This window comes from Antechinus flavipes, chromosome 3 (genome assembly GCF_016432865.1).
Source record: "Antechinus flavipes isolate AdamAnt ecotype Samford, QLD, Australia chromosome 3, AdamAnt_v2, whole genome shotgun sequence".
Lineage (NCBI taxonomy): Eukaryota > Metazoa > Chordata > Mammalia > Dasyuromorphia > Dasyuridae > Antechinus > Antechinus flavipes.
The window spans coordinates 451,963,431-451,986,006 of record NC_067400.1 but is presented as its reverse complement, the minus strand read 5'-3'; the positions used below and the strand labels follow the sequence as shown (position 1 = coordinate 451,986,006).

Sequence of the window (22,576 nt, the reverse complement as noted above, 5' to 3'; positions counted from 1 at the left end):
AGTCCACAGGCAAACTTTTAAAGACCTAAATTGGTTGTGAACTACTATGATAATGATTGGCAAAGCCTCCTCAACATCTTGCTTTAGATATTGTTATTCACAGGGCAAAGTGTTCTGTACTCTATATTTTGTCAGTAGATTTCCAATCTCTAAGGACTCAAAACAGTCAAGAGAAGGATTTTTCCTAAGACACATTCTCCAATACAGGTCATTGAATATCAGAACAATTCTGAATGAATAAAAAATAAATACAAAATAACCACAGGGAATCTGTCAGGTTCACCATGCCCTACTCTAACTGGGAATCCATGAAGAAAAGAGTTAAGATCCAAGATAAAAAATCCTCTAGCTTCCTTTTGCTAATCATGATCTCACAGTATATCTACTTTCTCTCATTTGTAATTAGATAATTTCACTAGAAAATGTAAGACCCTATATTCAGATCCTAAATCATAGGATTATAGATTCTAAACCCAAAGGATTCATCTAAGCTATGCTTCCCTTACTTGTTTTAGAAATGAAGTTGAAACATAGAAAGCTTCAGTTACAAGTCAAAATTTGGTAAGCTAAAAAGGCAGGCTATAGCTTATCTAAACTAACACTCCGAATTCCTTTGGAATTGCAAAAGAGTGGGGATTTAAACTAGAAGAAAAATTGACAAAATGCGTTAGGTACAAGGCAGCTATCAGCCCACACTGGTGATGTAAGCAAGTGCTCTACAATTTGCTGTAAGAACAATAGATTCATATAACAATTTTAAGGTTCAAATATTTAACATCATTTCAGCATGGATCTTCGGTTCCAAGGAATGCTTCTACTAATCTGGGACTTCCTTGTTTATCATTTGTATCACAATGTTTATTTCTCTTACTGTCACATTCTACATATTATGGGCAAAACTAAACATTCAAGAGGTCCTCTGCTGTTTAGCTATTTAAGATTCTAACATTGCTAAGAAAAATTGAGGAAGAATAAGTGGTTATATTTTCAGTGTTTTCTTATTTATCTTGATCAAATTCTTGCCTTTCCCCCCACACTAAAATTGTTGCTTATTTAATTAGAAGTGTTACATATCCTTTACTTTTAATCTGAAATCATAATGAAAATAGTAAGTAAACTTAATAAGAAAAAGGGGCTTTAGTAGATCCCCAGTGACTTTAAAAATAAAATCATCAAGCATAACTTATAAATAATTCAAGGGAATTATGGACATCTTTAAGATAAATTGAGATTTGATTTGAAAGTTTCATGTCTTTAGAATTTATCCATAACCATAAAGGGAAAACATTCATGTCAATGGATTCTATTTGTTTTTTTTTTTTCCATTAGTTTGAGACGTACTGAAATTATGTTTGTCATTTTCAAAGTTTATCTGAGCCAGGGCTGTAGGTTATATCAGAGGGTTGGTTATCCATTCCTTTTAATGATCAGTTATAGATTAATTGATCATCTATTCTGCTTACTATGTTTGTATTTGCCAAGAGGCTGACATCAAAGGATTGAACTCTTATTCATTTTAAAAGTTAAGATAGAAAAGGGGAAGGGTAGGAGAAGGGGAATGCAGGGAATTGATGAAGCAGAAGAGGAGAAAGGAATAATTCTGTTTTCAGTCCCTCAAAAAACCCAAAACCATCAAATGAAATGTCCCAGCATTTATGACACCCAGTGTTCATGTTATGAGTGAGTATGCTCAAAGACATTTCAGAGCACTTAATGAAATTTAATCTTTGCCAAAGTAATGAGAAGAAAAACCTGAGTAGCCCATCCCTAAAATTTTGAATCATATTAATTCCCATGTCAGGGCAAATAAATAATGAGCACTGTACTTTCCCATTTCTCCCTCTTATTTTCTATATGATGAAAAAAATTAAATGAACATTTAATCCCTTGTTGATCAGTATTATAGGAAAGCACAGGAGAGATAGAAATATTTAGAGTACTCATAAGTCAAAGATACTATGGGAGGAATATTTAAATATTTCTCAATAAAATAATAATGAAATTATAAACATTATAGCATGCTTACATTTGTTAATATTTATAATGCTACCTGACTTGAGATCTTTAAGGGTATGTGGCTACTCAAGTGTATTACTTTCATCTCTAGTTATTAGGGTGAAAATTGCCCATAAATTGAGACCCGTTTTAGTCCCAAGTTCTTCTGTTTCAAACTTTTGTTGAGTCAGATTTTTGATAGCTCCAATAAGAGTTTGCCCTTGAATCTTCAATTTTTTTTTTTAGGCTTTAAAATCTGCTATGTCTACTGTTATACCTCAGCAATAAACAGATCAGGAACCATAGACATTTTTAACCCTAGTCACAATATTAAGTGGTGACGCATTTTACCAGCTGATGACACTCATACATTGTTCTCTGATGTAATGAAGCTGTTTTCTCACCAAAAGAAATTTAAACATTCTGAATAAAACAGTGTTAAGGAGTCCTAAATTATAATGGAAATAAAAAGCTATTTCCAAAATATATTTAGTTTGTAAAACAGGTCACTTAAGGTTACATCCTCTACTTATCTTAAGTTATGATTCTCTCTTGTCTGTTACTGACTTTCCCATCTGGGGTTAATGCATCCTTAACTGTATTTTTCTTTACTTTTTGAAGTAAATATTACAAGTCCTATTAGTTTCTGTTGTGATAATACTAGGGCAGATGCTTTTGAGTTTTCTGATTTTTTTAATATAATCATTTTAAATAGACCTCTTATTTGTTTTTCTATCCATTCAATCTGCAACCCAGGAACTCCAGGTAAGAAAAAAAAAATGCTATTTTTAACTCAGACATGCTAGTAGATGTTATGCATCATCGCAGACTTGTAACAACATAATTGCTTTTTCCTCCCTTCTAGAGATGTGTGTGTGTGTGTGTGTGTGTGTGTGTTTGTGTGCGTGCGTGTGTGCATGTGAGAGAGAACAAAGGGGTCCCTATGGCTGCTCTGCTACAAAAATATTTTCTAAAGTTTAGAGGAATTTGTTTTTCTTAAAAGCTATTATGCTCCTAGTTCTCAAAGATGCATGTTTGTCTTTTTCTAAATGAGCAAGAGATTTCAAAAATATGCCTTGGAAAACACTTCTGTTCTAATCCGAGAGTTAAGCACTTTAACAGTTTATATTCTTAATTTCCACATCATAAATGTAAGCAGCAACCTGTTCAGTGTGTATAGGACACATCACACATGTGCATGCATGCATGCACATGTATGTACACACACACACACACAGAGAACAGCCCTTGGATTTTGTTAGACTGGAGTACTTTTTTATTGATCAACATCAATTTTTTTTTAAAGGGGATTCTGTTAGTGCATATAATCAATGATTACCATGCACATTTCCTTATAAATCTGATGGTATAAAACTTTAAGAATTAACATCACTTATTTAATTCTTACAAACTCTCTAAGGACAGTTACCTATTGTACATTTTCTTATTGTAGAAAATCTGCCTTACTCCACCCAACAGCCTTATGATCTTTAATTTTGTGTATAATATCATGGAGCCTGGGAAGCACAGCTAAGAACTTGGACAGCCACATAAGGGAAGACTGTTATGATTGCTCCCAAACACTATTTTTACTATACCCAATTTAAATGATTGCCTTTTTTGGAAAAGGTAGTGGGAGTTAAATTTTTCAGCCAGTGAAAAGAGCAAGCCCAGCACTGTTTTCATGGACTGCCAACAGGGATGTTCTTTTGTCTCACTGAGAAAAGATGTTTCCTTTTTAATCACCATGGACTTTGGGTGAGGCATGGCCACAGAACTATTCAATCACAACCCCTGAACACCAGTCATATGAGTTCATTTCCTAATGTAACTCTCTAAAAGCTTTATTCTTTGTTATATTTGAGGAATGGCTTCTTCCCAGTTGCCCTGTTCCTATTTTTTTTTTTAATTTGGGAGGTATCAGTGAGAAGAATTGGATACAGAAGTTAAGTTAACTAACAAGAGAATATTTTATTCACCAATGGATGTGTTTTTCCACATTTTATATCTTCATTCTCTTTCTTCTGTTTTCTTGTCTTTTATCATCTCTCCTCCTTTTCTCATGTATTTCTTTCCTTTTTATCCAAATCTCAGCTTTTTTGTTTTTCTTTGTTATTTTTGTTCAATTAGATATTTTAGGGTACCAATAGAATGAAGTCCATTAGGCTTTTCCGCCAAAAGAAAAGCAGTTTATTGGGAGTTTATCCCAACAAAATGGAAAAGTTCTGTGCTTGACTATCACCCTGGTTTCTCTTCTTCAACTCAAGTTGCCTTGTGAAAAGACCATAAACCTTATTTATATCATATGGTGAATAAATAGAAGAGGCAGTTCACATCTTCCCTCCAACTCAGGGTGTATTTACGATTGTTGCTTCTTCTATCTTGGTAGACATTGATGAGAAATTGAATAACAAGAGATCGATTTCCCTAAAAGATGGGGAGAGAGGGCAAAGAGAATAATGAGCCTAGTCATGTGCTGAAAAAATAAAAGGAAAGAGTCAATGAATTCCTTAAACAGTGCTCATTTTTACAGCATATTGACATATTTAGTGAAAGGATTGTCAAACTACAGTCTTTGGATTACTATTGTTAGATTATGGTCTGTGTCTACTGTTTTTATATGCCCATGAATTTAAAATATTGTTGTTGCTTTTCCCTTTAAAATAAAGTTTTATTGTATTTTAAAACTGAAAAAATCATCCTTAGCTCAGGGGGTGTACAAAAACAAACTGAAGACCAGAATTTGATCTGCTAGCCATACTTTGTGATCCCTTGGTATGGTATAGATAGCTGATCAATGAGATTTAAAATAAAGTCCCACCTGTGACATGTGCTGGTTGCCACTTAACTGTTCTCCAACAGTTCTCCAACCAGAGATGTCAGACTTCCAGCTCAGACCCCAACAAACTCCTGAGTGAGTCCCAAACCAGATTAAAATGTAATTGGAAATATTTAACAAAAATAAATTAAAATACAGTACAACATAGATAATGTTTATTGGTAATTTTCTAAGTAAGCATGCTACTGGCTAGATTGGTTTCTATTTGAGTTTGACACCAGTACTCTAAGACTGTGTCTTACAGAACAGTATAAATCTGCATCAAAATATAAAGGGAGTCTCTATGTCAAGATTACTTTCATTAAATCACAGATTCAGAACACACACACACACACACACACACACACACACACACACACACACACACCCCTTAAGTCTATAGCATTAGGAATGCTCCCTGGTATTCACTTAGTTTAGCACTTCACTACAACACTGCGCAAACAGTGGCTACCCAATAAATGCTTGTTGACTTGAACTAAACCGTTGACAAAGAAAAGAACTTCATTTTCCAAATAATAACTGCCTTGCTATGTGCCTATAAAAACTGTACTGTCATTTACCCTTGCAGAACACATCAAAGCATTGGCAGCTTCACTGGATTCCAAGTGATACTTTCTCTTTGCCATGTATACCCTTGAGCATCAAAGGATCATTTTTTAAATGGCAAAATATCAAGCAGTATTTTAATTATAAAAGGCCTTTGTTAATAAAGGTGATTTAGAATGTTCATTTGTTAGGTCAAAACTTAATTTCTTTTTTCCCATGCCCAGTTTGGTTTCATTTCAACTCTCAATTAAGTATGCTTAAATACACTGGAAGACATGTTTATGATGAAATAGAAATCATGTACCCAAACTGCCTCTTAATCAACTGTTGAGTTAATCAACAAACATTTATTGAATATGTCTATTGTGAACTAAGCACTAAGTTCTGGGGATTTACAAAAATAAAAGTGAAAGTTCCTGCCATTAAGGATCTTAACATTCTAATAGAGATGACTGTACATATATTAGTAATTTCAGAATATTTACAAAATTAAACAAAGGTAATTTGGGGAGGAGGATACTAGCAATTGGGGAAAATCAGGCAAGGTTTCAGTATAGAAAATGGTACTTGAGTTGAATCTTGGAAAAAAAAAAAACTAAGTAGAAGCCAAGAAAAGAAAGGAGTACATTCTAGACATGGAGAACAACCAGCTAGCCAAGGAAAAGTCATTTAAAAAAACAATTTCACAAATGGGTAACTAGGTAGTTCAGTGAATAGAATATATAACCCAGAGTCAAGAAGACCTGAGTTCAAATTCAGCCTCAGACAATTACTAGCTATGTAACCTGGGCAAATCATTTAACCTATGTTTGCCTCAGATAACTGATCTGTAAAATGGGGTCCATAATAACACTTACCTCCCAGACTTGCTATGATGGTCAAATCAGATAATAATCACAAAGCTCTTAGTGTAATGCCAGAGAAACTGAGCAAGATAGAGATTAGAGAACAATTTAATAATTTATTTAATGGAGAGATTTACTGGGACCAAGTGGATCCATGTTTGATCTCAGGGCTGAATGAGACTATTGTCTCAAAGAATCCAGCTGTGAATGTCAGCTACAAGATTCATTTATAGGATAATAAGAACAATGGCATAATGGGGGAGGTACCTGTATGGGGATGACCTAATGGGGGTAGGCATCTAGGATGACATAATGGGAGGTACTGGAGAGGCTCCTGATATTTTAATGATGTCTAAAATAGATAAAGACCTTTATCCCATTAAGCATTAAGAGGGAATGGTTATAGCCTAAGGTCTACAGGGGTCCTCAAACTGGCCCACAGGTCAGATGCAGCAGGTGAGGATGTTTATCCCCCTCACCCAGGGCTATGAAGTTTCTTTATTTAAAGATTCACAAAACAAAGTTTTTGTTTTTACTATAGTCCGGCCCTCCAGCAGTCTGAGGGACAGTGAATTGGCCCCCTATTTAAAAAGTTTGAGGACCCCAAGATATAAGACCTGTATTCTAACATTAAGAGGGAATGGTTATAACCTGAGGCAGAGTAACTGAATAGGACAATTAGGGAAAGTGGGTCAGGACACTAAAAGGGAACTGTGGCACAACATTAGCATGGTACCTGGCTCAGAGTAAGCATTATATAACTGTTAGTTAATATTATTATTGTTATTATTATTACTCTCCAATGTATCTGAAAGTTTCCAGCATTTCCTTGCCCTTCCTTTTAATCCCTTTTTAACACAGGATATAGTAGGATCCACATTTATTTCTCTCAAGATCATGGAAGCTTGAAAAAAATTACTTTTTAATTTTTTTTTCTTTAAGTCACCAATAAACCTGTTTCTCTTTATATAAAACCATCTCTTTCCAAAATGAGGTTTGAAGCTAAGTCTTATATGGGCCCTGTCTCAGTCCATCAGAGTTTTCCCTTATTATGAAGATATCCAAATAAATGTGTACCTTTGAGCAAAAGATGCTTTTTAGCCTTTGCATTTTGCATGTTCAATCTGATAATGCCCAGCTTCTTCCTGATAGCTTTTAACATTGCATTTTATCTTTATTGACAGTAAAAAACTACTGTGGCAGAAACCAGTGAGGATGTTTAACTTCTGAGATTTGGAAAGTATAGGGCACAGCCATGGAACTGCCACTTTTTTTCCCCAGAAAACAGCCTTAGATCTTTTGAAGGGCCTTAAGTCCATTGATTATTTAGTACCTATTTTCTTCCTTATTTTTAAAAACAGATGTTCTTATCACTAGGCAAAATCAGTGTTTAAAAATGTAAAATCACTTAGCATGTTAAAGAAAAATAAAAATAATAGCTTGCATTTTTTGATGTTTTCTCCAATCTGTGGAATATTTAGTAATAGTCAAGGTTTCTCCTTACAAGTGAAATGTATATCTATGTGGACATAGTTTGCTTTTTCACATCCTATAAAAATAACTCTAGTCTACAGTGTCATTTCAGGTTGACAATATTCATTATTTAAATTTTATTTTCTAAAGTAGACAAACTAATGAAATGTGTGCTAGTGTAATTGTACAATAGAATTTGGCATAGAAATCAAGTTTATGTTGATGATGATTTCAGGGTGAGAGCATGGACAATTTCAACTGGGGAGTGCGCAGGCGTTCTTTGGATAGCCTGGACAAATGTGATATGCAACTATTGGAGGAGAGCCAACTTTCAGGAAGTACTCCCAGCTTAAATAAAATGAACCATGAGGATTCAGATGAGTCATCAGAGGAGGAGGACCTACCAACCAGCCAGATTCTGGAGCACTCCGATCTAGTAAGTAGCCCCTTTACTCTCTTAAAAACTGGCAGATTTGTTCTAATTAACTCAAGTTTACTGTTGCAGCTAAAGAAACTTTCCAAGCTGCTGGATAAGAATCTAGACTGATAGGCTCTATCTAATTGAATGGGGTGGTTTTTTTTGTTTTGTTTTGTTTTTTCCTATAGCAGGCAAATGCAAAACAACAACAGCAACAAAAACAACAAACAACAATTCTTAGATGAGAATTACAAATCCAGAATGCAAATACCAATCTGATAAAGCTTCCTTTTCTTTTACCCCAACAAGCCTGTATCCCTGATTCACTCTAAACCCATCTCTGTCTTTTGAATCTTTAGGAAACATGTCAAGCCTTGTGATATAATTTTAAAATAAATAAATAAACACCTTATAAATCTGCACCAGGATACTGATACCTGTTGCTGTGATTAAGGTCAAATAAACAGAGAAATAGATGGAGGGGTGGGGAGAATGAATGCTCAGAACAGGAAAAACTAATGAATAGCCACGAAACACAACACCTGTGTAAAGAGCATGGACACATTTGAAAAAGTCTCTTCACACCATTTTTTCTCTTTTTTTAAACAGATCATGACCCTTTCCCCCTCTGAGGAGGCAAATCACATGGACTCGCTCACCATATCATGTGATACGACTACTGCTGACCCTCATGCTTTTAACACCAGAACATCTAGCTTTGACGTTTCTTTGACTGATATGAATAATCTACAGGTGTCTGAGGGTTCTAAGGTGAAAGACTTTTGGGAGTTCTATCATTGTAGCTCCTTTTAAATTCCACTTTTTAAAATAATCTTGATTTTCTAAGATTTCTCTGGGGATTGATTCTGGGCAACATATTATTTTCTTCCTCTTTATTCCATTTAAAGCTATATGAAAAATATATCCATGGGACACATATTGACTTGTTTCTCTACCAGATTCCTGCATGCTGATCTTCTTAGTTTAAACAAACAAACAAACAAAAATTTGATTTGGGACCTTTTGAATGAAGCAATTTGCACTTTCTGCATAGCTCAAGAGGGCTGATTAATGGCAAAATCAAATCTGTGTGTGTCTGAAGTTGCAGAGCCAGGGGATCATTGCAGCTGTTCTCTGAACTGAATTGTATGGAGCAGTGTTCATTTGGATGTGGGTGTGCATGTTTTCTTGTGAGATTTTTCCATATGTGGGAACCGATTGTGTCATTTGCCCATGGCATTCAATTCTTGCCCTTTGGCATATCCTCGGAAATTTTCCATGCCAATCACAGTATTAGGCTAGATTTGCACAAAACAGTTCTTGCCAACTATCTGAAGTGAACCGTGAATTATGGACATAATTACCTTACTAAGAAAGGTTGGTTGTTGTTTTTTTTTGTTTATTTATTTGATCTGTTTTGATTTGTGTGAATTTCCCTTTATTTGTAACTCTTATCAGAATAGCCAAATCAACTGCCCAAAATTATCTACCATGCCCCATGCTTCCATATTTTATATGTGGAAAGGGGGAAATGAACTTTTGATTTTTCTGATATCAGGAATTCCTGAATGAGTAAACTCCCTCCACCAGTTCAAATCAGCACCTTCTCTAAAATGTAATAATTACTTAGAGAGAGAGATAAAGTGACTTGTCTTGGGTCCCACAGGCATTATATGACTTGATTCCAGTTCTTCCTGATTTTAAGGCCAATCTCTTTCCTGTGCTCCATACTACCTTATTATACACAAGTGCGTGAATTGGATTAGTCCTAATTGACACAATCATATTACTTTATGATTTGCAATTTTCTACAAATACTATCTCAGGTGATCCTCATAACAGGTTCATGAAATAGACACTGCATGTATTAGTATCACCACTGTTATGGGAGAAATATTATATGATAATTTATATAATGTATATAAATAATATATAACAATACATAGCATTGTATAAATATTATAAAATATTTTAAAGTTATACTCAAGCATTGGTTCAGGCCTCAGGGAAAACAACAAACTTGAACAATCATTAAGAGTCTAACAATGTTTCTTACAGACAAACATATCGTAGTGACATTGAAGTAATTCTTTTACATATTGCAATCTTGTACATTCCTCTTTAGCATTAAAAATAAAAGCTAAAATAAATTATAATCCCATATTTCCTTCAATGTCATGAAAGTTGAACCAATAACCTCATACATCCCCTGAAGAAACAAACTTTGTCAAAGAAACTTATAAGAAAATTTAACCAGGTTGCAGATTACATTTAGAGGATTCACAAATAGCCTGATTGAGGGGGAACAATTTACATGTCACCAAGGAGTTAGGTATAGTTGAGATGATTCCTCTAGCTTCTTATCTAAAGAATGCTTAAGGATTGTAAGGAAATTTTACATCCTATGATTTTGATCAAGTGAAGTCAGTGTTAAGAGAAGACAGTCTTTCAATTAACCAAAGTTGCAAGAAGATTAAAAGAACATCAATAATTCTCATTATGCCATTTTACAGATGAGGAAATGGAGGCTCAGAAGTAATGTTATTTCATGGAGTTACATAGCTGTTAAGTATCAATAGTGATTCTTTTAAAAAATTGTTAAGTAATAGGTAGACCAACAAAGTTCCTGTTGGCCTGTTTACATAGACTGACTTAATTTTCCTGGGTTTGATTCTGTATTATAATTTGGGGTAGAAATGAAAGTGGGGAGACCAAGGAGAGGGACTGAAGAAAACATGAGGATATGACTTTATAAAGAATTTTTTTTTTAGCTCTAAAAACTTACCAGTCAGTCAACAAGTATTCTTTAAGCACTGCTATGTGCCAAGCACCAAGCTACAAACTCTTACAGAGCTAGTTCATTTATAGGTTTTCATTCCTTCCTGAAGTCAGGAACATCACATATACCACATATAACAAAAGCTGCTTGAGTTTTTCTTGCTGAGAACATGAAATTTCATCCTCAGTTTCTTAAAGAATTCATGTGAATGAATCCAAATGAAAGATTTCAAAGTACATTCCTTCTCCTCCTACCTCCATATAAACTAAGTTTCATTTTTTAAGATCACAAAATATTTTAAGCTCACTTTATAATATATATGTCATGAGATTATGGAATCCATAAACTGAAAAAAGATCACAAGTGAAGAAGTATATATTTTATAACTTTTTTTAATTTTGTCCAGACCAGTAGTTTCATCATTGGGAGGAATTTCCCATATAGTCATCATCTATAACTTACAGGCTTAAAGAGTTGCTTGGAGTGCTGACAGGTTAAGTCATTTGACACTACTAGATAGATGTCAGAGGGAAATTTTGAACTCTGCTTCATGACTCTATAGCTGACCCCATTTCCACTCCCCATCATTTTGCTTCTCATTTCACTACTGAGCAGACAGATTCTCTTGACCTAGAGCATATTTAGTTATATGAAGAGCATTTCTGGGTTGATTTCATTGCATAAGAACTTGGGCCAAGAATTTTGCCAACTTAGTATAATTTTTTCCCAAAAAAGTTGAAAGAGAATTTTCTGACTGGAGGGGACATAAGAACCAACGATTTCCCATTAGATGTAGAAAATATTTCACTGAAATCATATATCAAAAGAAAACCAGAATAAATCGTTCCATATGAAAATGTTTTATTGTTATTATTTTTCTCCATTTTTCTATTCTAGTTCTATAAAACCCAGCTTCTGCATAGAGAAAGCTAGCTAAGAGTTGACATTTTAGGACTTGCCCAAATAGAACTTTTTTTTAATCTGGAAAAATTTGTCTCATTAAATAGTTTAACCAAAGCAAAACCATCCATCTTTTTCAGAGACTGAATTTCCTACATTGCTAGAACTTTCTGTGAAATAGGGAACTCCAAAAATCCTTCAACCCAGATCTTACTATGGCAACAAAGCTGTCATTTAAAAAGAGTAAGAAATGAGAGCTGAAAAATCCAAAAGTTACTTCCTATTCTTTAAAGACTTGAAAAAAAAACCTAATAATGAAAAGTCCTTTTTTCCTATTTGCTACTTTAAAATTCCTATGAATTCACCTAATTCTTTGGCCCTATTTATTGCATTCACAATGTCACATACCTAGGAGGTTGTCAGATATTAACTTGCTATAATCTTTCATTGTGGATGTTGGTCGCATTAACATAAATTTTTATTCTTTTTTTTTTTTTGGTGTGTTTTTGTTTTAAGAAACTGACTCACCAAAACATACTCCTGTGCTTTTTTTCATTTTCCTCTTTTGCTCTGTGATCCAGTTGCCTTCCTTCCTTTCTTAACAGAACAATCAGTTCTCTGGCTGGTTTCCCCCTGGCCCAGGTTCAGGCACACCCTCCTTTTCCGTTTCTTAACTGTCTTTTTCCTGCCCTTCAGCAGGCCTAATTCGGCTCTATTCCATAGATCTTTCATTTGGATGCCCAGCTCAGCCAAGTCAGCTCTTACCTTCAAATCTGTCATCCTTACCAGGTTTCCCCAGGGGCAAAATGTATACCTAGTGCATCTTAGGACATTCCCAGTTTGGAAAAGGCCAACAGAAAATCCATCTGACTGAGTCACAAGACCCAAGGTACTTTGTATCAGAGAGTTTTTGGTTTGCAGCTGACAGACTCCACTAACTTTAGGAATCAGAAAAGGTCAATCCTTGTTCTATCTCTGCCATTGAGACTAATATGACTTTTACTTCTCTGGGCCTCATTTCCTCATTTCTAAAATGAGGGCATCAGACAAGATTATTTCTAAAGACCTCTCCAGCTTCTTACATCATGATTCTGTAAGGTAAAAGACAAAAGATTAGAGAAAGAATAAGCAAAGTTTATTAGAGATATTTGGAAAATGACAGTCATGAGCTAGAAGGTGGACTTTTTGGAACATTAATGCCCTCATTCCTAGCATTTTAAAGATTTTACCGTTTTTTGTTTGTTTTTTTTCCTTTAGCAAATTTTTCTATTAGCATGTTTCCTTACAGTTGTAACATACTTGTTTTTTCTTCTCCATTTTGTCGTTTCAGGTTGAAGGTGTCAATGAAGAAGAAGATACCACAGTGCATGAAGATGAACTTTCTGGTTCAATCAATGAACTTCCGGCAACATTTGAATGCAGTGATAGCTTCAGCCTAGACATGACTGAAGCTGAAGAAAAAGGGGAACGAGCATTGGACCAATATACTCTTGCAAGGTAAAAAAAGAAAAAAGAAAAAAATCCTCATATGACAGAATGGTACCATCATATAACTTTATTTTAGCCCAAGTATAATTAGTTAAGTGCCTCCTTAACTTAAATAACTAGTTAGCTACTTTAACAATTCGAAATTTACAAATTCAGCAAAATATTTATTAAGCACCTTTTGTGAATAAAATTCTATATTAGACTGTATAGTCTTAAAGAGTCAAATGAAGTATTTGAAACTGTAAAGCATAATGCTTTACAAATATTAACTTATCTGGGTCTTATAACAATCCTGGAAGGTAAATGTTATCATTATTCCATTTTATGAATGAGGAAATTAAAGTAGACAGACATTAAAGTGACTTGCCCAGGGTCATAAAACTAGTAACTGAGGGTCAGTTTGAACTCAGATCATTATATCCATTTTTCTCTACAATTCCCCTTTGCAAGCAGTATCTAAGTAGGACTTGTAAAAATTAACCAAAAGGTAATCCCTATCCTCACAGAGTTTACATTGTACTAGCTTTCTCTTTCCTTCCTTCATGCTTTTGCATTCTCTCCTTATTTCCACTTCTTAGGACCCCTAACTTTCTTCAAAGCCCTCCTCATACATCTCCTCAGACCCATAAAGCCTTCTCTCATTCTTCAAGTTGTTATTTCAAAACATATACAAAGTATTTCCTTATTTGTACATAGATTGTTACCAGTGTAAGTAAGTCCCTTAAGGTTGGAGACTGTTTCATTTTTGGCTTTACCATTTGAAAGTTTCTTGTTGAATTGAGGGATATGACAGAGTAGCAAACAAATATAAGCTAAATTGAGCAAGGTGAGAATCCCATCAGCCTGTATCATGACACAGTTTCACCTATGTTCAGAGGGAAAATGCCTCCGCAAGCCTGTTGCCCCTCCTTAACAGAGGGACCCTTTGACCATTTGACCAGCTGTTCTCAGGATAGAGCATCAGTTGGATTGAAGCCATCCCACCTCATACTGTGCAGTTTCCTGAGCTTTGTGAAACCAGAGAAAAAGATTAACAAAAGAACTTATCAAAACAAAAGACAGCATCAAAAAAGCAAGAAAGATGTGTGTGGTTAAATTTGTATAGGTTTTTAAAAGCCTTAAAGATAATAACAAATTGATGGCAAGTCTGGAAATAAGAGGCTCTTCATAAACTGAAAGATCTAAGTTCTTTTAAGTGGTTGCTTCCAGCATGATGGCTCAAATTCAAAGATTTCATTTGGCCTCGAAGTATTAGTAAAAGAAGACTATGAAAGGACAAGACAAAATCCTTGTATTGAACCTATAAAAATTGTCTTGAAGGGACCCAACTAAAATGCTAAAGACACCAGGAATTCCTGAATACACTCACTAACCTTTCTTTCTTTTCCTTTTTTTTTTTACAATTTCCTTTTTTATTATGAATTTAATTATCATCAATAAACATAAACAATAAATAAAAACAAAAAAGAGGATTACATGAATAACTGTAAACTTTTTACACAGTATCTAAGTGGGTGTATTATTTAACATGATAATCATAAAATTACCTTTTGCTTCTCCTTCTAAACTTTTCTGTTAAAGACCTGAGATAAAAACTGAGCAGAAACTTTTAGATATTATTGTGGGGGTGAAAAGTCCTCTATTAAGATTGCTGAATCTGAACATGTCTATCACTTTGATGCATAGAAAGCCAACAGATAAATAGTATAGAATAAGTCAGACACTGTCAAACCTTGCCCGTGTTTCCATTTGTTTTTTAATAGTACACTGAGTTGAGAAGGGATTGTTCAGAAATATCAGTGATGGGAAAAAGGCATCAGAAACTTGTTTAAAAGAAAAGATTCTCTAAAGGGAGCAGATTAAGTAAAGTTCAAAAAAAGTAGGATTTTAGAAAAGACATAGATAACAATATTATATACATAGACCTCTCTCTCTCTCTCTCTCTCTCTCTCTCTCTCTCTATCTTTCTCTCTCTCTCTCTCTCTTTTTCACTCTCTCTTTTCCCCTCTTCTCTTTCCCTTTTTTTCAGCCTCCCTTGATCTTCATCTTATCTTATTATCCTTTCCATCTCTGTGATATTTAGATGCATGCATTCATTAATATCCTTTCTCCTTTCCTGTCTTTTCTCTTTTTAAAGACTAGAGATAAAATTATGGATGCTTAAGAACATCAAAGGATTATAGAGTCATAAGAACATAGATTCAAACTAGCAAAAAGGTTTTAGAGGTTATCGAGTCCAGCCCCCTTATTTTGTGCATGAGGAAACTGAAGTGACCCACCATTAATGTCTGAGGCAGGATTTGAACTCAGGTCTTCTTGAATGCAACTCTATTGCCCTAAACCTCATGCCACCTTGAAGTTCAAAATAAAGGGAAAACCAATTATGGTAGGCTATAAAATTAATAAAAACTGGGGAATAAAAAGTCCTAAAATACAGAACTTAGTATTCAAAAAAGAAAATAAAAGTCAAGATATCCTTTAATATAGGTAGTGATCATATTGAAAACTTAGAAGAATAATGCATTTCTGAAAGATAAAAGAGAATATGTAGAATTTAAGGACCCTATTCTTTTATTGTTGTTTAGTCATTTCAGTCATGTCTAACTTTTCATGATACCTTTGGGGCAAAGATACTGGACTGGTTTACCATTTCCTTCTCCAGCTCATATTACAGATGAGGAAACTAAGGCAAACAGGGTTAAGTGACTTGTCCAAGGTCACACCACTAATCAGTGTCTGAACCTGAACTCAGGTCCTCCTGACTGCAGGTCTGGCACTCAATCTACTGTATCACATAAATATCTCTATTCTTTTCTGTTCTTTTACTCAGAATTATAAAAGAGCATTAGAGACATAAGAAAATAAAACTTAAAAAAAATAATGGGAAGAAATGGTCTATTTCATTTTATTGGTCAGGATTTAGAGTTTCTGAGTATTTGTTGTCTTTTTTTTTTTTTTTTTGCTGAGTCAATTGGAAGTTAAGTGACTTGCCCAGGGTCTCACAACTAGGAAGTATTAAGTGTCTGAATCCAGATTAGAACTCAGGTCCTCCTGACTTCAAGGTTGGTGCTCTAACCACTACACCAATTAGTGTAGTTCCGTCCCTTGTCAGTTTTTTAAAAAGCAAGGCTTGGCAATGTTGTCAAGACTCAATTCCTCTCTTCCAGCTATGGAGATGGAGACAGGGGCATCTCTCCACCACCTTCACCCTTCTTCTCTGCCATCTTGGCTGCTTTTCAACCAGCTGCATGTGATGATGCAGAAGAAGCCTGGCGCAGTCATATTAACCAGCTTATGGGCGACTCAGATGGCTCCTGTGCTGTGTACACTTTTCATGTGTTCTCCTCTTTGTTTAAGGTAAGTCTTTGAATGGAGATGTCAAGGTTATTGTAGCCTTAGAATTATGTGAGTTTACTCCAAAAGTATAGTCCTTGATGCTTATCAGAATTCCCTTTAACTTGTGGCACCCTCAACCTTCTATTATTCTTTTCTCCAGTACAGAAACTTCCCTTAGAAAACTGGTCAGAAATGCTTATTATATCTTTTTCTCCAGCCACTCTATATCTTCTTCTAAAACTGTCTTCATCAAGCAGAGGCAGATGGATGCATTCCCAATCCTCATTCCAATACAACTCTCTTTGGTCTCTGGATCTTTTTTTTTCCCCTTCTTCCAGCTCCTTTCAACTCACCTCCTCCTTCCATTTCTATCCAATTCTTTGTGCTTTTATTTCTCATGGTTCTTTAGATATTCCAGTAGTAGCCAAGAACATGGCTTACTCCCATTCAAATGAAGACCATTATCCAAAGCTCCTCTCTGCAGCTCTTTCTTTTTTTTTCCCCATAATTATAACTTTTTATTGACAGAGCCCATTACTGGGTAATTTTTTACAACATTATCCCTTGCACTCACTTCTGTTTCGACTTTTCCCCTCCCTTTCTCCCCCCTCCCCCAGATGGCAAGCAGTCCTATACATGTTAAATATAGCACAGTATATCCTAGATACAATATATGTGTTCTCTGCAGCTCTTTCAAACATGACTTGTTAGCCTCTCCCCCTCCCCCAACAATTTTACAAGACTGACTCACAGACAAAATACAGGGATACTCATCCTCTGAAAAGTACAACTGAAAGATTATTCTCTATCTCCCTTCCTTCCTCCCCTCCCTTTCCTCCCTCCTCTCTTTCTGTCTCTCTATTTCTCTCTGCCTCTGTCTCTTTTACATGCATACATTTTCTTTGGTCCTGACCTAACCTCTTTTTTTTTCCTTCTTTTTTTTTTTTTTTTTTTACAATTTCCTTTTTTATTATCAACTTAATTATCATCCGTAAACATAAACAATAGACAAAGATAAGATTATATGCATAACTGTCAACTTTTTACAGTGTCTAAGTGGATATTATATTTAACATGGTAATCATAAAATTACCCTTTGTTCCTCCTTCTAAACTTTTTTTTGTTTTCTTCTGTGTTTTTAATGGTCTGTTGATGCTCTTTTCTTTTTTTTTAATTAAAGCTTTTTATTTTTCAAAACATAAGTATGGGCAATTCTTCAACATTAGCCCTTGTACAACCTTGTGTTCCAATTTTCCCTGCCTTTTCCCATGCCCTCGCCTAGATGGCAAATAGTCTAATATATATTAAACATGGTAGAAATATATGTTAAATCCAATATATGTATACATATTTATACAATTATTGTGCTGCACAAGAAAAATCAAATCAAACCAGTAAAAAAAAAAAAAAGCAAAATAAAATGCAAGCAAACAACAACAAAAAGAGTGAAAATACTATATTGTGATACTATATATGATGATCAATTCTGATGGACCTGACCCTCTTCAACAATGTGATGAACCAAATCAGCTCCAATAGAGCAGTAATGAATTGAACCAGCTACACTCAGTGAAAGAACTCTGGGAGATGACTATGAACCACAACATAGAATTCCCAATCCCTCTACCTTTCTGCCTGAATTTTTGATTTCCTTCATAGGCTAATGGTACACTATTTCAAAGTCTGATTCTTTTTGAATAGCAAAATAATTGTTTGGACATATATACTAATATTGTATTTAATTTATATTTTAACATATTTAACATATATTGGTCAACCTGCCATTGGGGGCAGAGAGTGTGAGGAAGGAAGGGAAAAATTGGAACAAAAGGTTTGGCAATTGTCAATGCTGTAATATTACCCACGCATATAACTTGTAAATAAAAAGCTATCATTAAAAAAAAAAAAAAAAAACAGAAGAAAATACTATGTTGTGAACCACATTCAGTTCCCACAGTCCTCTCTCTGGGTGTAGATGGCTCAGTGATGAAGAGAACCATGTCCATCAGAATTGATCATCATATAGTCTTGTTGTTGCCATATATAATGATCTCCTGGTTCTGCTCATTTCATTCAGCATCAGTTCATGTAAGTCTCTCCAGGCCTTTCTGAAATCACCCTCCTGGTCATTTCTTACATTAGCATTCAGATGCCATAACTTATTCAGCCATTCTCCAACTGATGGACATCCATTCAGTTTCCAATTTCTTGCCACTACAAAGAGGGCTGCCACAAACATTTTTACACATGTGGTCCCTTTCCATCCTTTGAGATCTCTTTGGGATATAAGCCCAGTAGTAACACTGCTGGATCAAAGGGTATGCACAGTTTGATAACTTTTTTTTTTTTTTTTTTTTTTTTTTTTTTTTTTTGCTGAGGCAATTGGGGTTAAGTGACTTGCACAGGATCACACAGGTAGGATGTATTCAGTGTCTGAGACTAGAATTGAATTCAGGTCCTGCTGACTTCAGGGCTGGTGTTCTATTCACTGTGCCACCTAGCTGCTCCATAGTTGGATAACTTTATGAGCTTAGTTCCAAATTTCTATCCAGAATGGTTGGATCCATTCACAATTCCACCAACAATGTATTAGTGTCCCAGTTTTCCCACATCCCCTCCAAAATTCATCATTATATTTTCCTGTCATCTTAGCTAATCTGACAGGTGTGTAGTAGTGTCTCAGAGTTGTCTTAATTTGTATTTCTCTGATCAGTAGTGATTTAAAGCACCATTTCATATGACTAGAAATGGTTTCAATTTCATCTGAAAATTGTTCATATCCTTTGACCATTTTTGTCGATATTATTTTCTTTCTGTATTGTGTCATTTCTCTTACTACTCAGTAATTCACTCCACTTCATCTCAAGCCCTTTCTTTTAACAAATAAATGGACTCAAGCAAAATTAATCAATACATCTGACCTAACCTTAAATTTTCTGTTTCTCATATGCCTAGCATTTGTTATAGCTTCCCACTTTCAGTGTCTTACCTAGTTTGTTTGTTCTGATGAAGAGTACTTCCCTGCTTTCTCTGTGCATCCCATCTCAGCTTCTGACCTGTGCTTTGCTCCATCCTTTCACCATTCTTGACTTACATTTTCTGGTTCCTCCCAACTCTTCCCAGCCCTGCCGGGTCTGAGTTGTCAATCTCAATACTTGTACACCAGATTGACTATCCTCATCCCTATATAACTATTCATAGTACCTTCTGTCCTAACCTTACTCACATTTATCCATTGTGTCCTAGGACATAACCCCTAGCTGAAATCAGGCAGCCAGGGCTGTTAACAGATTTCTCACTATACATCCTACCCAGTGAAAGAATGTAGGAAACTGAAGGACTGGGGAGACATTGATTTTCTCTAGGCCCTCAGCAAAGGATGTCATAGGGAAGTACTCTATAAAACACAAAGGATTTCAGGATTGTAGAAGACAAAATTATTATCCCAGGCCAGCTGAGCTTCTTAAGACTGAGCTCCATCACTTCTGAGTCAGAACTTTCTGGAAAACTAAGCATAGCTAGTTGATATAGTAGATAGAAGACTGGACTGGGAATGAAGAAGACTCATCTTCATGAGTTCAAATCCACCCTCAGACGCTTATTGGTTATGTGATCCTGGGCAAGTCAATTAACTGTGTTTGCCTTAGTTTTTCATCTGTAAAATAAGTTGGAGAACAAAATGGCAAACCACTCCAATATCTTTGCAAGAAAACCTTAAATAGGGTCACAAAGAGTCAGACAACCCAACAACAAAACCATTCTTTTAGAAGAGGTCATTAGATAGCAAATCTGCCATGAAAATTTACCCTTTGGGAAGAAATCACAACCACTGCTTCTGATGTAGACCCAGACCTTGCCTCAAAATTAATCTGTTCCTAAATTGGCCTTCTGATAATGGTTTCAACAGCATTGTTATCCAACCAGCCTTAGTTCCTACATAAATTCTTCTTCAGTCCACCTGACTTCCCTCCCCAAGTAGATTTGCTATTTTTTCCACCTATATCCTATTCCAGCCACCTAATACTCATTTACCATGGCATTGGTTCACATTTCAGAACTGGCCTGACCCAATATTTGTCCAATTATCCCTTCCTCAATCCTAATATAACAGATTTATTTAGCCATTAAACTTGTTCTTTATAGATAATAGTCACTGCTCTGGCCTTGCCTATTATTGAACTAGGTGGAGAAAATTTCTTATAAGCTAAGCAAGAAGGGGAAATTTTGCTTGATTTTTGTCATAGAGTAAATGTTTGTACTGGTGGGCACTTACAAGGAATATGCTTCTGAACATGGATCATTAATTTGGCTTTTTCAATAAATCTAATTCTAGCTCTGCCTTAAGAATTTTCCTCTTCTCATAGACATCGTTGTCTTCCATAATAAAATGAATTAAATTTGTGTTTTCATCTTCATGCATACAAAAAAGCCTTATGTTTACTTCATAGCCATTTTTATAAAATGTTACCTAATAATAACAGAAGCATTTTGTGTAGCAAATGTAAATGATAAAAATCTATGCAGATACCTCACTTTGGTTCTTATAATTAATCTTCTGCAGCCATTGCCTGATAGTGTCTACTTACCATTTTCCCAATTATTTTCTAATGAGTCTGAATATCTCATATCTAGATATGTAGACTTGTACTTAATTAAAGGGAAATTTTGATTTAAAAAATAAAAAAGAAACAAAATATTGGTAGCACTGTGTGTAATTTTGGAAGCACCATATTATATATATATATATATATATTTTTTTTTTAATTCAGTTTTTCCTTTATAAATTTGTTGTATTGTCATCCTGGCATTCAGGTTTCAGGCAGCTCTCAAACATAAACAGGTACTTATAGGTGAATGACCTCTATGGGTTATATCTGTATAATGATGGCAGTTAAGAAATAAATGAGAAAACATGGGTTTTGTGGGTTGCAAGGATCCATGCACTCCCTCCCCCCCCCAAAAAAAAAAGCCACTTTAGTACTGACAAAGAAGATGCAAGAAATAGCAGTGTGCCACCCAAACAGAGGGGGAATTTTTAGGAACACATGCATTCTTCCCTGAATGTTATGTGATTACAGGAATCCACTCAAACAATAAAGAACAAAATTGTTTCAAACTCCTCAGCTTCTGTGGTCTCAGGAGATTATTATTTAGGAGACTTTTTAAACAAACATTTGCTTTCTCTCAAGGGAAGAGAACTTGTTTCACACTTGTTCTCATTGCTTAAAGAAGGAAAAATAAAAAATAGTTTGGGGGAATGAAGATAACTTATCTTCATGTGAGAAAGATGTCAATAAGTTTGGGGGGTTGGGGAAATTTGTTGTGTTTTTCAGAATATTCAGAAAAGGTTCTGCTTCCTGACTTGTGATGCAGCCAGTTATCTTGGAGACAACCTTCGGGGAATTGGCTCCAAATTTGTTAGTTCTTCCCAAATGCTGACCTCCTGCTCTGAATGCCCAACGCTTTTTGTGGATGCTGAGACAGTGAGTATCTTGTATCCTGAATTAATAGGAAATGGTATGCCCAGTTTAGGCAGTCAGGCAATCAACCAACAAACCTTCACTAAATACTATGTACAAGGCACTTAGGTAAATCCTAGAGTTAAACCTATGTGGTTTGGAGGCCTCTAGGTGGTACAAAGGCCTCTAGTTAGGAGGACTTGAGGGTAAATCTGGCCTCAGATACTTATTTACTGGCTATGTAAGCCCAGGCAAATAATTTAACCCTGTTTGTCTCAATTTCCTTCATCTGTAAAATGAGCTAGAGAAAGAAATGACAAACTACGCCATTATCTTTATCAAGAAAATTCCAAATGGGATCACAAAGAGACAGACACAATTGAACAACAGCAACAACTAATAACAATACTGCATTGCAAACTGCTAGGAGATTATAGAAAGAAAATATAATTTGAAGCCAGGAGGATGCCTGGGTTTGAATCATGACTCTGACTTTAT

The 22,576-nt window shown here is 35.1% G+C and overlaps 1 protein-coding gene across 7 annotated transcripts in view; it reads left to right on the top strand.

The window, feature by feature from the left end:
• The window catches only part of FRY (FRY microtubule binding protein), a 514,411-nt gene that overhangs the window by 467,991 nt on the left and 23,844 nt on the right, over positions 1-22,576 (top strand). For 6 of the 7 annotated variants that reach the window (XM_051986496.1, XM_051986491.1, XM_051986492.1 and 3 more), the window contains 5 exons: positions 7,934-8,134; positions 8,726-8,887; positions 13,126-13,292; positions 16,451-16,640; positions 21,953-22,102. In XM_051986496.1, coding sequence (XP_051842456.1) covers positions 7,934-8,134; positions 8,726-8,887; positions 13,126-13,292; positions 16,451-16,640; positions 21,953-22,102 — 870 coding nt within the window. The remainder of the gene's footprint in view (positions 1-7,933; positions 8,135-8,725; positions 8,888-13,125; positions 13,293-16,450; positions 16,641-21,952; positions 22,103-22,576) is intronic. The other variant, XM_051986495.1, reaches the window with a different exon arrangement.